At 49.9% G+C, this 21982-nt stretch overlaps 1 protein-coding gene across 1 annotated transcript in view; it reads right to left on the reverse strand.

The window, feature by feature from the left end:
* The window catches only part of cntrl (centriolin), a 43801-nt gene extending 23993 nt beyond the window's left edge, over positions 1-19808 (reverse strand). Inside the window, exons 1-8 of the mRNA XM_083912353.1 lie at positions 19669-19808; positions 5495-5648; positions 5305-5393; positions 4507-4599; positions 3396-3509; positions 2892-2987; positions 2010-2200; positions 701-1151 (exon numbers count right to left, since the gene is read on the reverse strand). Coding sequence (XP_083768479.1) covers positions 701-1151; positions 2010-2200; positions 2892-2987; positions 3396-3509; positions 4507-4599; positions 5305-5393; positions 5495-5648; positions 19669-19752 — 1272 coding nt within the window. The 5' untranslated portion in view covers positions 19753-19808. The remainder of the gene's footprint in view (positions 1-700; positions 1152-2009; positions 2201-2891; positions 2988-3395; positions 3510-4506; positions 4600-5304; positions 5394-5494; positions 5649-19668) is intronic.
* Between the last annotated feature and the right edge of the window lie 2174 nt (positions 19809-21982).

Genomic DNA, 21982 nt, shown 5'->3' on the forward strand with positions numbered 1-21982 from the left:
TGGACTGAGGGGGTCTGGACTGAGGGGGTCTGGACTGAGGGGATCTGGACTGAGGGGGTCTGGACTGAGGGGGTCTGGACTGAGGAGGTCTGGACTGAGGGGGTCTGGACTGAGGGGGTCTGGACTGAGGGGGTCTGGACTGAGGAGGTCTGGACTGAGGGGATCTGGACTGAGGGGGTCTGGACTGAGGGGATCTGGACTGAGGGGGTCTGGACTGAGGGGGTCTGGACTGAGGGGATCTGGACTGAGGGGATCTGGACTGAGGGGGTCTGGACTGAGGGGGTCTGGACTGAGGGGATCTGGACTGAGGGGATCTGGACTGAGGGGGTCTGGACTGAGGTGGTCTGGACTGAGGGGATCTGGACTGAGGGGGTCTGGACTGAGGGGGTCTGGACTGAGGGGGTCTGGACTGAGGAGGTCTGGACTGAGGGGGTCTGGACTGAGGGGGTCTGGACTGAGGAGGTCTGGACTGAGGGGGTCTGGACTGAGGGGGTCTGGACTGAGGGGGTCTGGACTGAGGTGGTCTGGACTGAGGGGGTCTGGACTGAGGGGGTCTGGACTGAGGGGGTCTGGACTGAGGTGGTCTGGACTGAGGGGATCTGGACTGAGGTGGTCTGGACTGAGGGGGTCTGGACTGAGGGGGTCTGGACTGAGGGGGTCTGGACTGAGGGGGTCTGGACTGTTGCAGACTGAAACTGACCAGTTTGTGTTGAACTCGTCTGTTTCTGCTCTGAGACCTTTGCAGCCTGAGTCTCAGCCTCTCCAGCTGCTCCTTCAGCCTCCAGTCTGGCTCACGGTCCTGCTCACAGTCCTGGTCCTGGTCCTGGTCCTTCAGCCTCCAGTCTGGCTCACGGTCCTGCTCACAGTCCTGGTCCTGGTCCCGGTCCTGCTCCTTCAGCCTCCAGTCCGGCTCACGGTCCTGCTCCTGGTCCCGGTCCTGCTCCTTCAGCCTCCAGTCTGGCCCCTGCTCCTGGTCCTGGTCCTGGTCCCGGTCCCTGCTGCGGGTCACACGCTCCTCCGGCTGGGCCTGCAGCCCGGCCACCTGCTCCTGGCTGTGGTGACGGTGCTGCTGGTGCTGGTCCCTGCTGGTTGCGGTCTGCCGGACGGCCCTGAAGAGCTGCTCCACACTTCTGGACAGCATGTGTTCAGGACTGTGGGGGGACAGGAGAGGCACCAGACCGGAGACCCAGGTTTGGATCAGGGGGCTGAGAGTAAAGGAGGTAATCTACTGTACGTACAGATTTACAGCATTCACAGTAAAAACTGGGACAAAGAGGCGTTTCTAAACCTGACAGACGTGTTTGTGCCGTGGGTCTCAGACTCACAGCAGACGTGTTCACAGCTGTGTTTACAGCCAGAGCACAGTCCGCACGTTTGAGTCCCTGCTCTCAGACACAGGAAAGGGTTAAAAGGGAATGTGGAGAATGCGGGCATCGATCCCGCTACCTCTCGCATGCTAAGCGAGCGCTCTACCATTTGAGCTAATTCCCCTTAAGCACCACTTCTCCCTGACCTCTTTTTGTTCTCCTCCCCTCCCCCGTCTACGCCTGAGGAACCAGCTCCGTCTGTTTCCCTTCAAACCGCTGAGTCATGTGACGCTCACGAACAAAGGTCAGAGTGAGAGTGTGTGTGTGAGAGTGTGTGTGTCTGTGAGTGTGTCTCTGTCTTCTTACACACTAACTGAGCTTGTGGCACACGACGAGGTGGCCGAGTGGTTAAGGCGATGGACTGCTAATCCATTGTGCTCTGCACGCGTGGGTTCGAATCCCATCCTCGTCGGCAGTGGTTTTGACCTCAGACGGGTCCTGATATTCTGTAATCTGACCGTAATCCCGTTTCAAACATATCATCTGCTACAGAGGAAGAGGTGAAACTGACTTCCTGTCATGAGAAACCGCGTTTTACTTTAAAACCAGACACGACGCTTTTAATCCCACTGATCTGAGACGTGTCTGACCCGCACCGTCACTTCCTGTTGGATCAAACCGGTCATGTCACGTGTTTGGTACCTGAACTGGTCCTGGTCCAGCTCCTCTGGTCCACTCTGAACCTCCTGAGGATCCAACATGGCAGCAGTGATCTGGTCCAGCTGCACCCTGGTCTGGTCCAAGAGGGTCCTGCTGTCCTTATATCGGGTCCTGGTCCGGTCCAGTTGGACCTGAAGTGTCTGGACCGTCTGCTGAAGGGAAGACTTGTCATCCTGTAGACAGACACACAGACACACAGACAGACAGACAGAGAGGGTGTTGGTGTTGTGTATTTGTGCAGCTTTGTGAGGACCTCTGTTATAACAAGGACATTTTTGTACGGTCCCCACTTTGTCAGAGTCCCCAGAATTGGAGTGCGTGTGTGTGTGTGTGTGTGTGTGTGTGTGTGTGCGTGTGTTGGTGTGTGTGTGTGTGTTGGTGTGTGTGTATGTGTGTGTGCATGTGTGTGTGTGCGTGTGTGTCTGTGTGTGTGTGCGTGTGTATTTGAACAGCTGACTTTGTGAGGACCTCTGTTATAACGAGGACATTTTTGTACGGTCCCCACTTTGTCAGAGTCCCCAGAATTGGATTGCGTGTGTGTGTGTGTGTGTGTGTGCGTGTTCGTGCATGTGTGTGTGTGTGCGTGCGTGTGTGTGTGCGCGTGCGTGTGTGCATGTGTGTGTGCGTGCGTGTGTGTGTGTCCATGTGTGTGTGTGTCAGTGTGTGTGTGTGTGTGTGAGTGTGTGTGTGTGTGTGTGTGAGAGTGTGTGTGTGTGTGTGTGCGTGTCTGTGTGTGTGTGTGCGTGTCTATGTGTGTGTGTGTGCGTGTCTGTGTGTGTGCGTGTGTGTGTGTGTGTGCGTGCGTGTGTGTGTGTGAGTGTGTGTGTGCATGTGCGTGTGTGTGCGTGTGTGTGTGTTACTGACCTGCAGTGTGTCGATGGTTGACTGCAGCTGAGACTCTCTGATCTCTCTTGACTGTTTCTCTTTGTCCACAGCTGCCTGCAGAGCATCACACTCCAACTTCACACACACCCACAGACACACACACACACAAACACACACAGACACACACACACACACACACACACACACACACACACACACACACACACACACACACACACACACTTTAGTAAAACAGAATACAAATATGTTCTATGTGAAGATACAGGAGTACTGAATAAATCTGTGTGTGTGTGTGTGTGTGTGTGTGTGTGTGTGCATGTGTACGTGTACGTATGTGTGTGTGTGCGTGTGTGTGCATGTGCGTGTGTGTCTGTGTGTGTAAGTCTGTGTGTGTGTGTAAGTCTGTGTGTGTGTGTTTGTGTGTGTGTGTGTGTGTGCATGTGTGTGTGTGTGTGTGTGCGTGTGTGTGACATCATTAACGTCTCTTCTGTGTCGTCTTATGGAACTACATTTAAACGTTACCTGTCTCACTGTCACCTGTTGAGTTAGCTCCGCCTCCAGCTCCACCTGTCTGTCTCTCAGAGCCTGGGCCTCCATCCTCAACAAGGACAACTCCTCCTGCTGGACAGACATGTCCTGAAGACAGACAGACAGACAGGTGAGTTAGACAGACAGACAGGTGAGTTAGACTGACAGACAGACAGACAGACACACAGGTGAGTTAGACAGACAGACAGGTGAGTTAGACAGAGAGACAGAGAGACACACAGGTGAGTTAGACAGAGAGACAGAGAGACACACAGGTGAGTTAGACAGAGAGACAGAGAGACACACAGGTGAGTTAGACAGACAGGTGAGTTAGACTGACAGACAGACAGACAGGTGAGTTAGACTGACAGACAGACAGACAGACAGACAGACAGACAGACAGGTGAGTTAGACAGACAGACAGACAGACAGACAGGTGAGTTAGACAGACAGACAGACAGACAGACAGGTGAGTTAGACAGACAGACAGACAGACAGACAGGTGAGTTAGACAGACAGACAGGTGAGTTACACAGACAGACAGGTGAGTTAGACAGACAGACAGACAGACAGACAGGTGAGTTAGACAGACAGACAGGTGAGTTACACAGACAGACAGGTGAGTTAGACTGACAGACAGACAGACAGACACACAGGTGAGTTAGACAGAGAGACAGACAGGTGAGTTAGACAGACAGAAAGACAGGTGAGTTAGACAGACAGACACACAGGTGAGTTAGACAGACAGACAGACAGACAGACAGGTGAGTTAGACAGACAGACAGGTGAGTTAGACAGACAGACAGACAGACAGACAGACAGACAGACAGGTGAGTTAGACAGACAGACAGGTGAGTTAGACAGACAGACAGACAGACAGACAGACAGACAGGTGAGTTAGACAGACAGACAGACAGACAGACAGACAGACAGACAGACAGGTGAGTTACACAGACAGACAGGTCAGTTAGACAGAGAGACAGACAGGTGAGTTAGACAGAGAGACAGACAGGTGAGTTAGACAGAGAGACAGACAGGTGAGTTAGACAGACAGACAGACAGACAGACAGACAGACAGACAGACAGACAGACAGACAGCATGTACCTGTCTGTGTGTCTTGGCAGCGTCCTCCAGCTGTCTGCAGTGTTGCTGAGTGTCCTCAAGGTGGAGCTGCAGACTGTGAACCTGCTGCTGAGCCTGACACACACACACACACACACACACACACACACACACACACACACACACACACACACACACACACACACACACACACACACACACACACACACACACACACACACACACACACAATGTCACAGTCCCTGGTGGTCCAGTGGTTAGGATTCGGCGCTCTCACCGCCGCGACGTGAAAAGCCATCGGGGTCGGACATATTTCCCGTTAGCTTTCATTAGCATTAGCACCGCCCAACAGGAAGTCGGCCATTTTGAATTTTGTGTGGTTTTCACGTCTTTTATTCAAACTCTTATCAAACTGCTCTGAGACAGATTATCGGATTCATTTCATAATTTCTTGGTGTGATCCTGATGCTGATGTGACGCTACGCTGTGAAGGGTTAGCCAGCACCTCCAACCATGATGTCATCAACCATGTGACAACCCGCCATTTTACACAGCTACGGTGTTTTTCATAAGGTCTCCTGCAGAACTCAACAGCTGCGTCTCAAACGTAGAATCACACGATTTGTTATCCTAACCTTTATTATTGTTTTGGTTATTGTTTTCCTGTTCGGCCATTTTGTTTCTTCCCCCGTTTTTCGGTCGTCTCACGCTGCTTCACACTTTCCACAGGAAATGCACTTCCTGGTGTTTACTTCACGCCTGCGGCCGGGGAGCATCGAACACACTCACCTGCGGCCGGGGAGCATCGAACACACTCACCTGCTGTCGGAGGTCCCTCACGTACTGCTGGAGTCCACCGATGATGTCCTCTAGATCCTTCTGCAGACTCTCGTTCACTAAGATCTGACCTGAGGACGGGAAACAGCAGCCGGGGTCATGACTGGGCCTGACTCTGACGGCCAATCAAAGGGCTCCAGCGTGACACGGACGCTGTGATTGGTTTCCTCACCGTCGGTCAGCTGTTGCTCCAGCTCTTTGATCTCCTGCGTCTCCATGGCGATGCGTGACAGCATGTCATCGAGGCGGCCCTCCAGCTCGCTCTGCTTCCCGCTCATCCTGTCCAACCGCCGCCTCCAGACGGACAGACGGGCGATCACATGGGCCTGAGAGAGAGAGAGAGACGACAGCCAATCAGAGCAGCTGCACCAGACGCTCGTCAGCCTGAAGCTTTCATGCGTTCAGCGTGTTTAACGTTCAGAGGTCAGAGCGAAGAAGAAGAGAAGCAGGAAGTGATGAAGGTAAAGAAACGGAAGTCAAGAGACTGAGGGCGCACTCCCACTGTGCCTCCGTCCCGTGCCCCAGCACGTGTCACGGCTAAAGTCTGGTTCCTTTGACCAGTGTGAGTGCAACCGTACCACGTCTAGGAGCGGCACGCTTGGGAGAGGTGGGCTTTAGTAAAGGGGGGGGGGGGCAATAGCCCTAAAGCACGGGGCACGGGACGGAGGCACAGTGGGAGGGCGCCCTGAGAGATGGAAACTAACTTGTTCTGTTCTCTTCAGCAGAAACACTTCCTGTTTGTTTGTGTTGTTGTAAACACATCAGGTTGTTAACATGCTAACGGGCTAACTAGCGTCTGAATCCGTCCTGAAAAAAGTTGCAGATTCATGAGATTAAAAGTAGCAAATCTGTCGCTCTTGATGATTACAGACGGCCCCCTCCACCCGCTGGTGTAAAGGGTCATCTTGTCTCACACAGAAGCAGGACGGAGGTCATCGTGGTGAGTTCAATGACACTTTCTGTGTGGGACAAACGAGACGTAAAGCGAGAATAGAGTCGACTTTCTTTGCTGCTGGTTCTGTGATTGTCTGATTCTTCGGTTTGTGTCTCACAGAAAGACACGGGGCAGAGGAAAGGGTTAAAAGTCCTGTGGAGAATGCGGGCATTGATCCCGCTACCTCTCACATGCTAAGCGAGCGCTCTACCATTTGAGCTAATTCCCCTGTGGATGCCATCAGCTGTCCTGTCTCGTTCGCTCTCTGCCGTCTAAAAATGGACTCAGTGTCTCGACTCTGTGCTCGTGTTGCTGTGGGTCACTGCCAGCTTCTCTCTGCAGGACGCGGGTCTTGAACCGACACGTTACGGACAAACCTAGTCTCAGTCACCAAGAGTTTGGGAGAACCCGGATTCACCAGCTGGATTTCTCCGGACGAATGCTCGACACATGTGAGCGGGTTTGAGCCGGACGAGACCTCAGACAGACAGGAAGTGTGACGGCAGCTGATTCCTCCGTGTTTGGACAGGAAGTGATGTGAACAGGGCGGGTCTGAAGCTCCCTCCTCCTCGCTCCAGAGAACGTCTCCTGAGCTGGGACACGACCAGATGACCACGGCAAACAGCTCAACGTCCTTTGTGTCCAGTCTGACTTCTGAGGTCTGGTCCCGGCTCAGGGTTCAGAGACGACAGAGACGACAGAGACGACAGAGACGCAGAGACGACAGAGACGACAGAGACGACAGAGACGCAGAGACGACAGAGACGACAGAGACGACAGAGACGCAGAGACGACAGAGACGACAGAGACGACAGAGACGACAGAGACGACAGAGACGCAGAGACGACAGACGTCCTCTGACGCAGACGTTCTTCCCGTTCGGCTGCTCGTACAAAAAGACGTAAACGAGACGTTTCCCTGTCAACGAAACCAAAACCTCAAAGTGATCCAGAGTTTGAACTTCTGCAACAACCAGACTTACTCCAGCTAATGCTAACATCAGCATGCTAACAATGCTAACATGCTTCTGTTTAAGGTGCGTTCAGATTCCCTCAGGGGTCAGAACTGAGGAGGACGTCACACCAGGTTCCAGGTGACGGGTCGGGACTCAGCAGGTTCACAACATGTGGGAGTTTTCCTGGACTCGACTCTCATTTAGGAAACACATCAAAAAAGTGTCTCACTGTCAAATACAACCTGGCAAATTTCAAACAGATCAGGAATTCACTACCCACCAGTGCAGCTCTGATGTCTTTACACTGAATGATCCTCTCACGTGTCGACTACTCTTCCACGAGCCGCTCACCGGCGTGTACGACAGCACTCGAACCAACACACAGTCTCTATAACAGAGCCCTAAAGACTCTGGATAACAAACCCTTCTCCTGCCACGTCTGCAACACTCTTAAAAAACACTATTCTTTAAGTTTCCATCATTTTAAAACCTTTAGATTTGCGTGTTGTGTTTATAAAAGTCTCCATGGTCTCGCTCCACCACCACCTGTGACTGAACTCATACAGAACAGGACTCTGGAGGGTCTGAGCACCAGGGCTCGTGTCAGAGGAGACTGTAGATCCCCCACAGGTGCACTGCGTTTGGGAAGAGTGTGTCGTCTGTTGCAGGGGGGAAACCTGGAACAGTCTTCCCTCCACAATAAGAGCACGCCCACGTGTTCCTCTTTTACAGGTCGACTCAAAGAGTGGCTTAACTCAAATCAACAGTGCGACCACTGACTCGTCTGTGTCATATTACACATGAGGTTTTATTCCATTGTTGTATCCTGAGTGTGTCTGGGGTCCTCCTGAGTGTGTGTCATGTGTGTGTGTGTGTGTCTGGAGTACTCCTGAGTGTGTGTGTGTGTGTGTGTGTCTGGAGTCCTCCTGAGTGTGTGTGTGTGTCTGGGGTCGTCCTGAGTGTGTCATGTGTGTGTGTGGGTGGATCTGGAGTCCTGCTGAGTGTGTGTCATGTGTGTGTGTCTGGGGTCGTCCTGAGTGTGTCATGTGTTGTGTCTCTTCTATTTGTACTTTATTTATTTATTTAGTGTATATCTATTTGTTCTATTTTTTTTTTTTATCAGGGACTACGGATGCAAATGAGCATCTTTGCTGTAATCCGGCACTTTTACAGTGATGTGTTGTTATCGTTGTTCCTTAATGTCCCTAACAAATACAGGGTTGATTGCTTTCACGTACACACGCGGCAGGAACAGCAGCAGCAGCAGCAGCAGCAGCAGAAGCAGCAGTAACAGCAGCAGCAGAAGCAGAAGCAGAAGCAGCAGCACGTCCGCAGACAGGAGACGCACAGTTAAATGAGACACAAGAAAGAAAAGTGTCAAATCTACAGGAAAAAGTAGAAAAAAGTAGATTAATGAGGTTAAAGTTGGAGGATGTGTCACAGAGGTTCAGTTTTTCTGTCAAAAAAGAGGAAATAATGACGTGGAAGTGACGTCAGAGAGTTTAAATGATTATCAAAAGAGTTTCTCTGAGTTTCTGCACGCTCATCAAAACTAGATGATTTAAATCTGCCATGTTTACTTTAGTTAGTGAAGAACCACAGAGACGGAGAGCTGCTGTGGATCCAGAGACCGTCCCTGAGTCAACAACAACAACAACAACAACAACATCAACAACAACAACAACAACAACAACACCACCTCACCTCCTCACCTCCACACCTCCTCACCTCCTCACCCTCGCTCCCTTCTTCTTCTTCCCTCCGTCCCAAACTTCTCTTCCTCTTCTCTCTTTGAATCTACACAGGAAGTCTCTCCCCCAGCCAATCAGAGAGCACGGCTGCAGAGTGTCAGCGCATCTCCTGTCCAATGGGAGTGGATTAGAACAGGCTAAGACCCGCCCCCTCAGAGGGGGGATCCCCCGGGGGAAGGAGGGGCTCTTAAAGGGACAGCAACCTGTTGTTTACTGCGTTTTGAAGCAGAACACAGACGCTGCCTTTGATCTCACGGCGTCACAAACAGGAAGCTTTGTTCAGGGAGAGGAAAGGGGGGGGGCGGGAGGAGAGGGGGGGGGTGAGAAGAGGAGGGGGGGGCGGAGGAGGAGACAAGAAGGGACACAGACGGAGCTGGTTCTTCAGCCGTAGACGTGGGAGGGGTGGAGAGAACAACATACCGAGGTCAGGCTGCACCAACTGTACAAGGGGAATTAGCTCAAATGGTAGAGCGCTCGCTTAGCATGCGAGAGGTAGCGGGATCGATGCCCGCATTCTCCACAACCCTTTTCTTTTCCTGTGTCTGAGAGCAGGGACTCAAACATGCGGCCTGTGCTCTGACTGTAAACACGTCTGCAGTGAGTCTGAGACCGAAGGCACAAACACGTCCCTCAGGTTTAAAAACGCCTCTTTGTCCCAGTTCTACTGTGAATGCTGTACGTACAGTAGATTTGCTTCTGTAATCTCATTAATCTGCGACTTCTTTCTCATAGATTTGCTTCTTTTAATCTCATTAATCTGCAACTTTCATAGATTTGCTTCTTTTAATCTCATTAATCTGCAACTTTCATAGATTTGCTTCTTTTAATCTCATTAATCTGCGATTTTTTTCTGTAGATTTGCTTCTTTTAATCTCATTAATCTGCGATTTTTTTCTGTAGATTTGCTTCTTTTAATCTCATTAATCTGCGACTTTTTTCTTAGATTTGCTTCTTTTAATCTCATTAATCTGTGACTTTTTTCTTAGATTTGCTTTTAATCTCATTAATCTGCAACTTTTTTCTCAGATTTGCTTTTAATCTCATTAATCTGAGACTTTTTTTCATATATTTATGATAGTCTCACTTCTTCATGTATGAGGCGAGTGATGGCCCTTTTAGTCTGAGGCTTTTTTTTTGCGCCACGCAATGGAAACAGAATTTTTCCAGATTTTTCCCCTTAGTTGAAGGTTTGTTTAGGTTTTATAAGATTATCCGTAGTTTTAATGAGGAGGTTTCATTGTACTGCGCCCTTAAAGCACCATTTCCTGATGTAGTTTAGAACAAGGAGCTTAATTTAGCATTTTCTGACTGAGAACTGGTCAAATTGATGATTTGGCGCCTGATAAAAGCTTTAAATGCCTCCCCCTGTGATGTTTCTGACTTATTAAAGGAGAAGTGTCAGTTTGTTCCTCGATAAAAGAGATGAATTCTGGGTCCCGCAGCCATTTTGGTTGTAATCTCCATTTAGGCGGGTCCCTCCTCAGAACTGGATCCATACATCAGAGGTTACTTGGGGTGTGATCAGAGATCAAGATGCCGTCATAGTTACAATCTCTGATTTTAGACGTCAAATCTGAGGCCGTGGCTCTCAGCAGGAAACCGCTGGATTGTTCCTCCGGGTCTGGAATCAGTCCTGACCCCAAGTGAAGGACTTCAAGGACCTCGGGATCTGGTTCACGAGTGAGGGGACGATGGAGCAGCGGGGGCAGAGCTGCAGTCGCTCTACCCTCAGTCCTGGTTCCTACCCTCACCTGTGGTCCTGAAAGCTGGGTCAGGACCCAAAGAACCAGGTCCAGGTCAGGACCCAAAGAACCAGGTCCAGGTCAGGACCCACAGAACCAGGTCCAGGTCAGGACCCACAGAACCAGGTCCAGGTCAGGACCCAAAGAACCAGGTCCAGGTCAGGACCCAAAGAACCAGGTCCAGGTCAGGACCCACAGAACCAGGTCCAGGTCCAAGCGTGTGAAGTGTGTTTCCTCAGGAGGGGGTCTGGAGTCTCCCTTAGAGAGAGGGGGAGAAGTTCAGCATCCGTGAGGAACTCGGAGTAGAGCCGCTGCTCCTTTGCGTTGAAAGGAGCCAGTTGAGGTGGTTCAGGATCATCTGGTCTGGATGAACCCTGGGCGCCTCCCTAGGGAGGTGTTCCAGGCACGTCCAGCTGGGAGGAGGCCTCGGGGAAGACCCAGGACCAGGTGGAGAGATTAGATCTCCACACTGGCCTGGGAACGCCTCAGGATCCCCCAGTTAGAGTTGGTTAATGTGGCCCGGGAAAGGGAAGTTTGGGGTCCCTGCTGGAGCTGCTGCCCCTGAGACCTGATCCAGGATCAGAGGCTGGAGCTGCTGCCCCTGAGACCTGATCCAGGATCAGAGGCTGGAGCTGCTGCCCCCGAGACCTGATCCAGGATCAGAGGCTGAAGATGAGATGAGATGAGAACCTGCAGACTTATGAGTGTTAAACTGTGACGTCAGGGTTTCTGTCTCTCCATACGTCATAAATGAGCGTTGTTTAGGGAATGGTCGACCTGTGATGACGTGTCCTTGTCGGGGTTCAGGGCACAGTTGAACTCTCCTGCTCTTATGTGTTGACCAGGGGCCTGTTTCACAAAGCAGGTTTAGTGAAAACTCTGAGTATGTTAACCCTGAAATGAGGGAAACTCTGAGTTTTCCGTTTCACAAAGGGAGGTAACTCAAACCAGAGAGAGAGGGGTAACTCTAGCCTGTTTCACAAAGGGAGGTAACTTAACCTCTCGGTCAGTTACCATGGTAACATGCTCTCTGAAACTAACCTGGTCGGGACCAGGTTTTTCTCAGAAAACCTTGAGTTTCTCTCTGTCTCCGCCCTCTTTCAGCCACACACGGTGTTTCATTTCCTCATTCATTCAGTCAGCGGGCGAGTTTTGGCGTAATATAGTTCTGCTATAGTTCCGTCTGTTTTTCAGAAAATCACTGAAAACATCAGTCATTAGAAGTTACATTAGGTGGCGACTATTTCACTACCATGGCGTGTCCTTCTGATAACAATCCCGTGGATGAAGCTGCAGCATTACTGCGCAGAGAATTATATATTCGTCAGGAGATGATTATCAGACTATTGATTATAGATGTTCTTGCATTTCCAGGCAATTCTCTGTTTGAGCGGTACCGTTTCATATCGGAGCAGATATTCTGTGTTGCGCTGCGTTTTTTTGCAAACGGGAGTTTTTGTATACAACGTATAAAAGTCATTCAGTAGGCCTACATTAGAAGTTATATTAGGTGGTGAATATTTACACTACCATGGCGTGTCATTTTGATAACGATCCCGTGGATGAAGGTGACGCATTTCGCAAAGAGAATTAAATATTCGTCGGGAGATGATTATCAGACCGCGCATAGACGTCCTTAATATACTGCAGCCATAATTACAAAATGAATGAAATGGATCTTTTGAGCAAGTTGAATGTATTTGACTCAGCGTTTCTAAATATAATTCCAGCTTTTCTTGCAATTCATAGGTTCAAAAGTGTGTGCTTTTAGTTGGGTTACCGGTATATTAACTACTCCTATATAGCCTTCTGATCCAGAATATCACCTATAATGCGAGGGGGCTGAATACGGCACAACACCGTTTCATGTCACAGTCCATCTCACCCCTCCTTACATTTCCAACATTAACAACCAGTGATGCTCTCATATCACAGCAGATATTGTGTGTTGCGCTGCGTTTTTTTTTGCAAATGGGAGTTTTTTATACAACATTGATTTGTTGTATAAAAAACAGCCACTTACGGTAATATTTACTTTACGATGTAAAACCTGCTCAAAATGAGGCGTCACCATGAGACTGTGCTGAGGTTTTACCTGTTTGAAAAATGTTTTTATGTTTCATCTTAAGCTGCGCTTCTCCCCCGCGGGGTTGCACTTAAATGAAATAAATTAATAGGCTCCCACTCAAGCAGTTTCCCCTGTGATATTACTGTGATTGCAACTGGACTACATTTAAACTTATGCACTGACCCGAGCCGCAATGTCCTCCAGCACCGTCTCCCTCTCTTTTGCTGCTGCAGCGGTGTAAACCTGCTCAAACTCCCGTATGAGCGCATTAATATTTCCATTTCCAGTTGTAGCGTAGCCCTTCGCTTCCCCGTTGCCATGGTGACTCGTCGAATCAGGGCTCCATTGATGCTGTCTTTTTTTACTTGTGGTGCACGTGCTTAACTCCAGGTCAAACTACTCTGAGTTGATCAACCTAACGCAAATCTGCTGTTCTGGAACCGAAAACTCAGAGTTTCCTATCTCAGAGTAGATCAACTCAGAGTTCAGGGTTAGACTCAGAGTTTTTTGAACCTGCTTTGTGAAACAGGCCCCTGGACGAGCTGACGGATTAAGAAATAGGTTGTTAAAGAACTCAGGGTCGTCCTGATTTGACGCATACATGTTGACCAAACTAAGAGATTCTGACAGAAGCACAGCCTGAACCATGAGGCACCGGCTTTATCAGCATCACGTTGGTGATGCAAAGGAATGGAAATGTGAATGAGAGTCGAGCCCCTCGTGCTCGGGTGTTAAAGGAGCCGACAGAACTTTACCTCGCCACGTCCTTTCTGATCTAATGTCTTCATTAATAGAGATTTAATGCTTTCAGCCTCCCCATTACCTGTTTAACCATGACTGAAACGTGTCGTCACTGTTGGGACCTGAGGACTAAAGTGCAAATTCTGCCTCCAGATGCAAAAAAAACAAGAAAACAAGCCAAGAAAAGTCAAAACAAACCAGATGAAAGACGTCAACACAGGAACCCTGCTGCTCTAGTACCGAGCTCACCGCCTCTGCCTCATGCACACTTCTGTAACGTCAGAGACCACACCTCACCTGCTGAGGAGGGATCAACAGTGCTGCTTAAAGATGCTTCTACAGAACAACAACAAAACAAAACATGGATCTCCTCCCTCCACAAACGATGACCATGAGACAAAGAGACAAAGAGACAAAGAGACAAAGAGACAAAGAGACAGAGACCTGACGCACAACACAAATATCCCGTCACAGAGTCTCTGGAGTCGACATTTCAGGTATCTAACTTCTCAAAGGACTCATTTAATTATAAATGTGCATTTTCTTATGATTAGAAGAGAAGGAGAGAAAAAATAACAGAAAAGAACAAAAATGCAAACTGCATCTCCTCCTCTCTCCTCTCTCCTCTCTCCTCTCTCCTCTCCTTTAGACCTGAAACTTAAGGCTGGATTTTGATAATCAGAAAATGAGAGACGTGCTGTTAGCAGTAAACTTAGTCACCCACACGAACCCGGACCATAGTGGTGTAATAATGACATGAGCCTTAAAGTGAAAAGTTGCAGATTAATGAGATTAAAAGTAGCAAATCTATGAGTAAATAAAAGTGCACTCAGACGGAGGTAAGGGTTAAAAGTCTTGTGGAGAATGCGGGCATTGATCCCGCTACCTCTCACATGCTAAGCGAGCGCTCTACCATTTGAGCTAATTCCCCTATGTTCACTTTTATCTGACAGCGTTTTCGAGCCGCCCCTCCCCCCCCTCCAGGCTGAAAATAGCCCCCTGCTCATAGAGACCGTGGTCCTGGAGGATCTGCCTGCGTAAAGCCGCACTTCTGTCTGGTTAAAGTGAAAGTCTCTGATTCTGTTCCAGATTAAATAGAAAGCTTCTTTGAGAAACTCTGTAATCTGAAGCATCGTCACCAAACCACTGTCTAATCTGTGACGTTCGGATCCTTCTGTCCGTCGCTGAAGAGAGGAAGCGTGAGTTCAGAGGAGACGGCTGGCATCGACCCCACGGCCTCACACACGCACAGAGAGCGAGCTACCGTGAGAGGTTATGGGATTAAAGCAAATCTACGAGAAAAAGTCGCAGATTAATGAGATTAAAAGTAGCAAATCTATGAGAAAAAAAGTCGCAGATTAATGAGATTAAAAGTAGCAAATCTGTGAGAAAATAAAAGTCCTCTCAGACAGAGGTAAGGGATAAAAGACCTGTGGAGAATGCGGGCATTGATCCCGCTACCTCTCACATGCTAAGCGAGCGCTCTACCATTTGAGCTAATTCCCCTGCACACTTGATTCTATGACGCCGTTTTGCCCGACCCCCGCCCCCCCGCCCCCCCTTCCATGCTCCAGGCTGAAAATAGCCTCCTGCTCATAGCGACAGTGGTCCTGGAGGCTCTGCTCTGCGTAAAACAGGACTTCTGTCTGGTCACACACGCAAAGAGAGCGAGCTACTGTGAGAGGTTATGGGATTAAAGCAAATCTACAGAAAAAAGTCCATGAAGACAGAGTCTTAAGAAATCTGTGCGTCCACAGGAAACTAGGTGCAGCGACTCCAAACGCTGTAGTACCCATGCCAGGCCTGGAGGTGGCGTACGAGCATGTGTGTAAAGCTTGCACGCTGTTTACAACCTGTTGTTTTTGTTGTTACGGGAGGGTTAGAGTTCAGGTCGAGAGGCGAGACAATGACATCATCGCTTCACAACATAGGTAGATTTTCTGTCCGCGCAACAAAACGAGGGCAGCCATTTTTAAAAACGGATCGCCATTTTGAATCAAACGTGCAGTTTAAATTCTTGGCAGACCGCCAGACAGGAGGGAGTGCAACAGATGGACCAGCTGAGAGGACATAGCAGTTAGCTATAGGCCCACGTAGCATAGCTACCAGAAAGGCTAAGCTAAGTGTTAGCATTTAAAATTGATTGTAGCTATTACCATAGCCTAGCTTAACATGACTAGAATAGCTAAGGCTAAGCTAATTAGCATTGAGCTAAAGAATTAAGGGTTCAATTGATTTCAAATATGACTAAAGACGAGCTTAGCATAACCGAAGTAAGCTAGGCCTCAATTTACCACCAGTACAACATAAAAATAGCATTCACCTCTGCAAAAGTGCTATCAAAGATTAGCATCGCCATAATAACACAGCAACACAACAATGACTGCACGAACAATTGAGATAATGGGGGTAAAATACCCAGAATACATTAAGGATGTCCTAAGATTTTCAAAGAAATCGGCAAAGCGCACGGGAAAAGTGTCAGATTTATGAGATTAAAAGTTGCAAATCTATGAGAAAAAAGATGCAGATTCATGGCGTCCCTGGGTGGGCACCCGGAGTGAGAGGCACAGACTGTACAGGACTGACCCTCGTCTTCTAGGACTCTTCTGTACGTCAACGACAAGTGACTCGAACCGCTTGCAGAGGACGGACTAGAACTCTCGTCTTCTAGGACCCTACTGTACGTCAACGACAAACAGACCGAAAACCGCTTGCAGAGGACGGACACGAACCCTCGTCTTCTAGGACCCTACTGTACGTCAACGACAAACAGACCGAAAACCGCTTGCAGAGGAGGGACTCAAACCCTCGTCTTCCAGGACCCTACTGTACGTCAACGACAAACTGATTCGAACCGCTTGCAGAGGACGGACTCGAACTCTCGTCTTCTAGGACCCTACTGTACGTCTATGACAAACGGACTCGAACCGCTTGCAGAAGAGGGACTCGAACCCTCGTCTTCTAGGACCCTACTGTACGTCAACAACAAGTGCACTCGAAACACTTGCAGAGGAGGGATTCGAACCCACGTCTTCGAGGACCCAACTGTACGTCAACGACAAACGGACTCGAACCGCTTGCAGAGGAGGGATTCGAACCCTCGTCTTCTAGGACCCTACTGTACGTCAACGACAAACGGACTCGAACCGCTTGCAGAGGAGGGATTCAAACCCTCGTCTTCTAGGACCCTACTGTACGTAAACAACAAAAGGACTCGAACCGCTTGCAGAGGACGGACTCGAACCCTCGTCTTCAAGGACCCTACTGTACGTCAACAGCAAGTGGACTCGAACCGCTTGCAGAAGAGGGATTCAAACCCTCTTCTTCTAGGACCCTACTGTACGTCTATGACAAACGGACTCGAACAGCTTGCAGAAGAGGGATTCGAACCCTCGTCTTCTAGGACCCTACTGTACGTCAACAGCAAGTGGACTCGAACCGCTTGCAGAAGAGGGATTCGAACTCTCGTCTTCTAGGACCCTACTGTACGTCTATGACAAACGGACTCGAACAGCTTGCAGAAGAGGGATTCGAACCCTCGTCTTCTAGGACCCTACTGTACGTCAACAGCAAGTGGACTCGAACCGCTTGCAGAAGAGGGATTCGAACTCTCGTCTTCTAGGACCCTACTGTACGTCTATGACAAACGGACTCGAACAGCTTGCAGAAGAGGGATTCGAACTCTCGTCTTATAGGACCCTACTGTACGTCAACGACAAACTGACTTCAACCGCTTGCAGAAGAGGGATTCGAACCCCCGTCTTCTAGGACCTTACTGTACGTAAACGACAAACGGAATCGAACCGCTTGCAGAGGAGGGACTCGAACCCTTGTCTTCTAGGACACTACTGTACGTCAACGACCAGTGCACTCGAACCTCTTCCAGAGGAGGGATTCGAACCCTGGTCTTCTAGGACCCTACTGTACGTCTATGACAAACAGACTCGAACCGCTTGCAGAAGAGGGACTCGAACCCTCGTCTTCTAGGACCCTACTGTACGTCAACAACAAACGGACTCGGACCCTCGTCTTCTAGGACTCTACTGTACGTCAACAGCAAGTGCACTCGAAACACTTGCAGAGGAGGGATTCGAACCCTCGTCTTCTAGGACCCTACTGTACGTCAACGACAAACGGACTCGAACCGCTTGCAGAGGAGGGATTCGAACCCTCGTCTTCTAGGACCCTACTGTACGTCAACGACAAACGGACTCGAACCGCTTGCAGAGGAGGGATTCGAACCCTCGTCTTCTAGGACCCTACTGTACGTTAACAACAAAAGGACTCGAACCGCTTGCAGAGGAGGGACTCGAACCCTCGGCTTGTAGGACCCTACTGTCCGTCAACGACAAGTGCACTCAATCGCTTGCGGAGGAGGGATTCGAACCCTCGTCTTACAGGACCCTACTGTACGTCAACAACAGACGGACTCGAACCGCTTGTAGAGGAGGGACTCGAACCCTCGTCTTCTAGGACTCTACTGTACGTCAACGACCAGTGCATTCGAACCTCTTGCAGAGGAGGGATTCGAACCCTGGTCTTCTAGGACCCTCCTGTACTTCAATGACAAACAGATTCGAACCACTTGCAGAGGAGGGATTCGAACCCTTGTCTTCTAGGACCCTACTGTACGTCAACAACAAACGGACTCGAACCGCTTGCAGAGGAGGGATTCGAACTCACGTCTTCTAGGACCCTACTGTACGTCAACGACAAACGGACTTCAACCGCTTGCAGAAGAGGGATTCGAACCCTCGTCTTCTAGGACACTACTGTACGTCAACGACCAGTGCACTCGAACCTCTTGCAGAGGAGGGATTCGAACCCCCGGTTTCTAGGACCCTACTGTACGTCAACAGCAAGCGGACTCGAACCGTTTGCAGAAGAGGGCCGCCATTTTAAAACATGATCGCCATTTTGAATCAAACGTTGAGCAGTTTAAATTCTTGGTAAACGTCCAAAACATCCGGCCTCAGATCAGATGAGACCATCACAGACTGGATCCTGGACCTGTGGCCTAGTGTGCTCTGGGACCAGGTCCACTTCTGAGCCTCCTTCTGTTCCAACATGGTGTTTGTTAAAGAGGATCCAGGACCAGCACACAAGTCTAACACCAGACGCTGGGGTTCAGATCAGGGAGGCCGTTCCTCCCAATCAGCCTCTCCAGGTGTCTCCATCGTTGCCCACGTGGGCGTTGAAGTCTCCCAGCAGGACTCTGGAGTCCCCTACTGGAGCCCCATGCAGGACTCCATTCAGGGTCTCCAAGAAGGCCCCAGACTCTGAACTGCTGTTCGCTGCATCTGCACCAACAACAGTCAGAGTCCCCCCCCACCACCCGCAGGCGTAAGGAGGCCACCCTCTGGTCCACCGGGGTCAACTCCAACACCGCGGCGCTCAGCCGGGGGTTCGAGAGTCTCCCCACACCCGCCCGGCCCCTCACACCCTGGGCCCCTCCAGAGAAGACCAGGGTCCAACCCCTATCCAGGAGCACGGGTCCAGATCCAGACTGTGTGTGGAGGTGAGCCCCCCCAGATCTAACTGGGAGCTCCACCTCCCTCACAAGCTCCGGCTCCTTCCCCCACAGAGAGGAGACGCTCCACGTCCCCAGAGCCTCTGCTGCCCGGGTCTGGACCCTCCAGGCCCCTCACCCTCACTGCCCCCCGTGCAGCAGCGCCCCGACCCCAGAGGCTCCTCCTGTGAGTGGTGGGCCCACAGGATGGAGAGGGGGGGGGGGGGCCACGTCACTTTTCCGGCTGGGCTCCGTGTCAAACCCGGGCACCAGGCGCTCGTTGATGAGCGCTCCCTCTGGGTCTTCTCTGTGTCAGACTGGTAAACCTGGTGGCGCGTGGTCGAGCGTGCAGGACACGTAGTGGGCTCATGATGTGTCATAAACAACAGAGTCTCTTGGCGTTCCTTGAACCTGTCGAGGACGTCAGCGTGGGTCTCCTCGTCGCCCCGGTTACACCTTTAATCGGCGTCTGGGTGTGAATCACCTTCTTCTTCACGGTCAGAGGTTCGTTGAGCTCTGCTGTTCGTTGACACGTTAAATGAACGTCTCTGTAACTAAACTCCCACTGAATCCCACATCTGCGTTCACACGAGCTGAGTCCATTTCGACATCATTGCAGCGGATAAATGAAACTGTGACTCACATGTCGAGGGTCTGTGGGGTCCAGGGTTTCCAGCTCCTCCGTCTCTCTCTCCGTCTCCCTGCTCTCGTCCGTCTGTCCGTCCATGTGTCTTTGTGTCAGGTCGGCTTCGCCTCTCAGCTGCTCCAGGACCGAGTGTTTCCTGAGGAGACGACTCAGCAGCGCCTCCTGCTGACCACACACACACACACACACACACACACACACACACACACACACAATGATTCAGACACAGGTTCAAGTCATTTAAGGGGTTTCCTGGTTTTCCCGAACTCGAGTGTGTGTGTGTGTGTGTGTGTGTGTGTATATGTGTGTGTATGTCTGTGTATGTGTGTGTGTGTGTCTGTGTGTGTGTGTGTGTGTGTGTGTGTGTGTTTGTGTGTGTGTGTGTGTGAGAGTGTGAGTGTGTGTGTGTGTGTGTGTGTGTGTGTGTGTGTGTATGTGTGTGTGTGTATGTGTTTGTGTGTGTGCGTGTGTGTGTCGTCCCTCTGTCTGTGTGTGTGTGTCGTCCCTCTGTCTGTCTGTGTGTGTGTGTGTGTGTCGTCCCTCTGTCTGTGTGTGTGTGTGTGTCGTCCCTCTGTCTGTGTGTGTGTGTGTGTCGTCCCTCTGTCTGTGTGTGTGTGTGTGTCGTCCCTCTGTCTGTGTGTGTGTGTGTGTCGTCCCTCTGTCTGTGTGTGTGTGTCTGGAGCTGAAGGTTCTGGATGTGGGACACAGCCAGACCGTGTCTCGTTGGTCGGCTCCCGTTTACATTTGCTGGTTTTTCGCTCCGTGTTTGTTTCTTTGTTTCTTTTCTTTGTAGTTTCCTGTGTTACTCCCTGTAGCGTTCATGACAGTAACACCCTTTCAAAATAAGAGTTCCTGAGTAACTCCCTGTAGCGTTCATGACAGTAACACCCTTTCAAAATAAGAGTTCCTGAGTTACTCCCTGTAGCGTTCATGACAGTAACACCCTTTCAAAATAAGAGTTCCTGAGTTACTCCCTGTAGCGTTCATGACAGTAACACCCTTTCAAAATAAGAGTTCCTGAGTTACTCCCTGTAGCGTTCATGACAGTAACACCCTTTCAAAATAAGAGTTCCTGAGTTACTCCCTGTAGCGTTCATGACAGTAACACCCTTTCAAAATAAGAGTTCCTGAGTTACTCCCTGTAGCGTTCATGACAGTAACACCCTTTCAAAATAAGAGTTCCTGAGTTACTCCCTGTAGCGCTCATGACAGTAACACCCTTTCAAAATAAGAGTTCCTGAGTTACTCCCTGTAGCGTTCATGACAGTAACACCCTTTCAAAATAAGAGTTCGTGAGTTATTCCCTGTAGCGTTCATGACAGTAACACCCTTTCAAAATAAGAGTTCCTGAGTTACTCCCTGTAGCGCTCATGACAGTAACACCCTTTCAAAATAAGAGTTCCTGAGTTACTCCCTGTAGCGTTCATGACAGTAACACCCTTTCAAAATAAGAGTTCCTGAGTTACTCCCTGTAGCGCTCATGACAGTAACACCCTTTCAAAATAAGAGTTCCTGAGTTATTCCCTGTACCGTTCATGACAGTAACACTCTTTCAAAATAAGAGTTCGTGAGTTATTCCCTGTAGCGTTCATGACAGTAACACCCTTTCAAAATAAGAGTTCCTGAGTTACTCCCTGTAGCGTTCATGACAGTAACACCCTTTCAAAATAAGAGTTCCTGAGTTACTCCCTGTAGCGTTCATGACAGTAACACCCTTTCAAAATAAGAGTTCCTGAGTTACTCCCTGTAGCGTTCATGACAGTAACACCCTTTCAAAATAAGAGTTCCTGAGTTATTCCCTGTACCGTTCATGACAGTAACACCCTTTCAAAAGAAGAGTTCCTGAGTTACTCCCTGTAGCGTTCATGACAGTAACACCCTTTCAAAATAAGAGTTCCTGAGTTACTCCCTGTAGCGTTCATGACAGTAACACCCTTTCAAAAGAAGAGTTCCTGAGTTACTTTCCGGGTCCAAACGCTCCGTTGAAACGAAACAGAACCAGCGTCCGAACACGTGAACGATCAGCTCTGTGCTCAGTTTGACTCTTTTTCAGAAAGAGGTCAAAGGTCAAAAACTCAGATCTGTTCAAACAACAGGGAACACGAGGCTCAGACAAGAAGTCTTATTTTGAAAGGGTGTGAGGTCATGCCTGAACAGGATAGCTTCATTGTGCTTCCTGTCGAGCCTCTACAGACGACTCAGAATGAAAGAGTCCCAACATTCAGACCGTTTCACCCGTCGTCCCCTCGTTCAACTGTTCGTGAGCAGGACGAGACTCATGGAGCTGCTGCGTGTTCCTCTCAGAGATGCA

The sequence above is a fragment of the Echiichthys vipera genome, assembly GCF_963691815.1.
Source record: "Echiichthys vipera genome assembly, chromosome: 4".
Classification (NCBI taxonomy): domain Eukaryota; kingdom Metazoa; phylum Chordata; class Actinopteri; order Perciformes; family Trachinidae; genus Echiichthys; species Echiichthys vipera.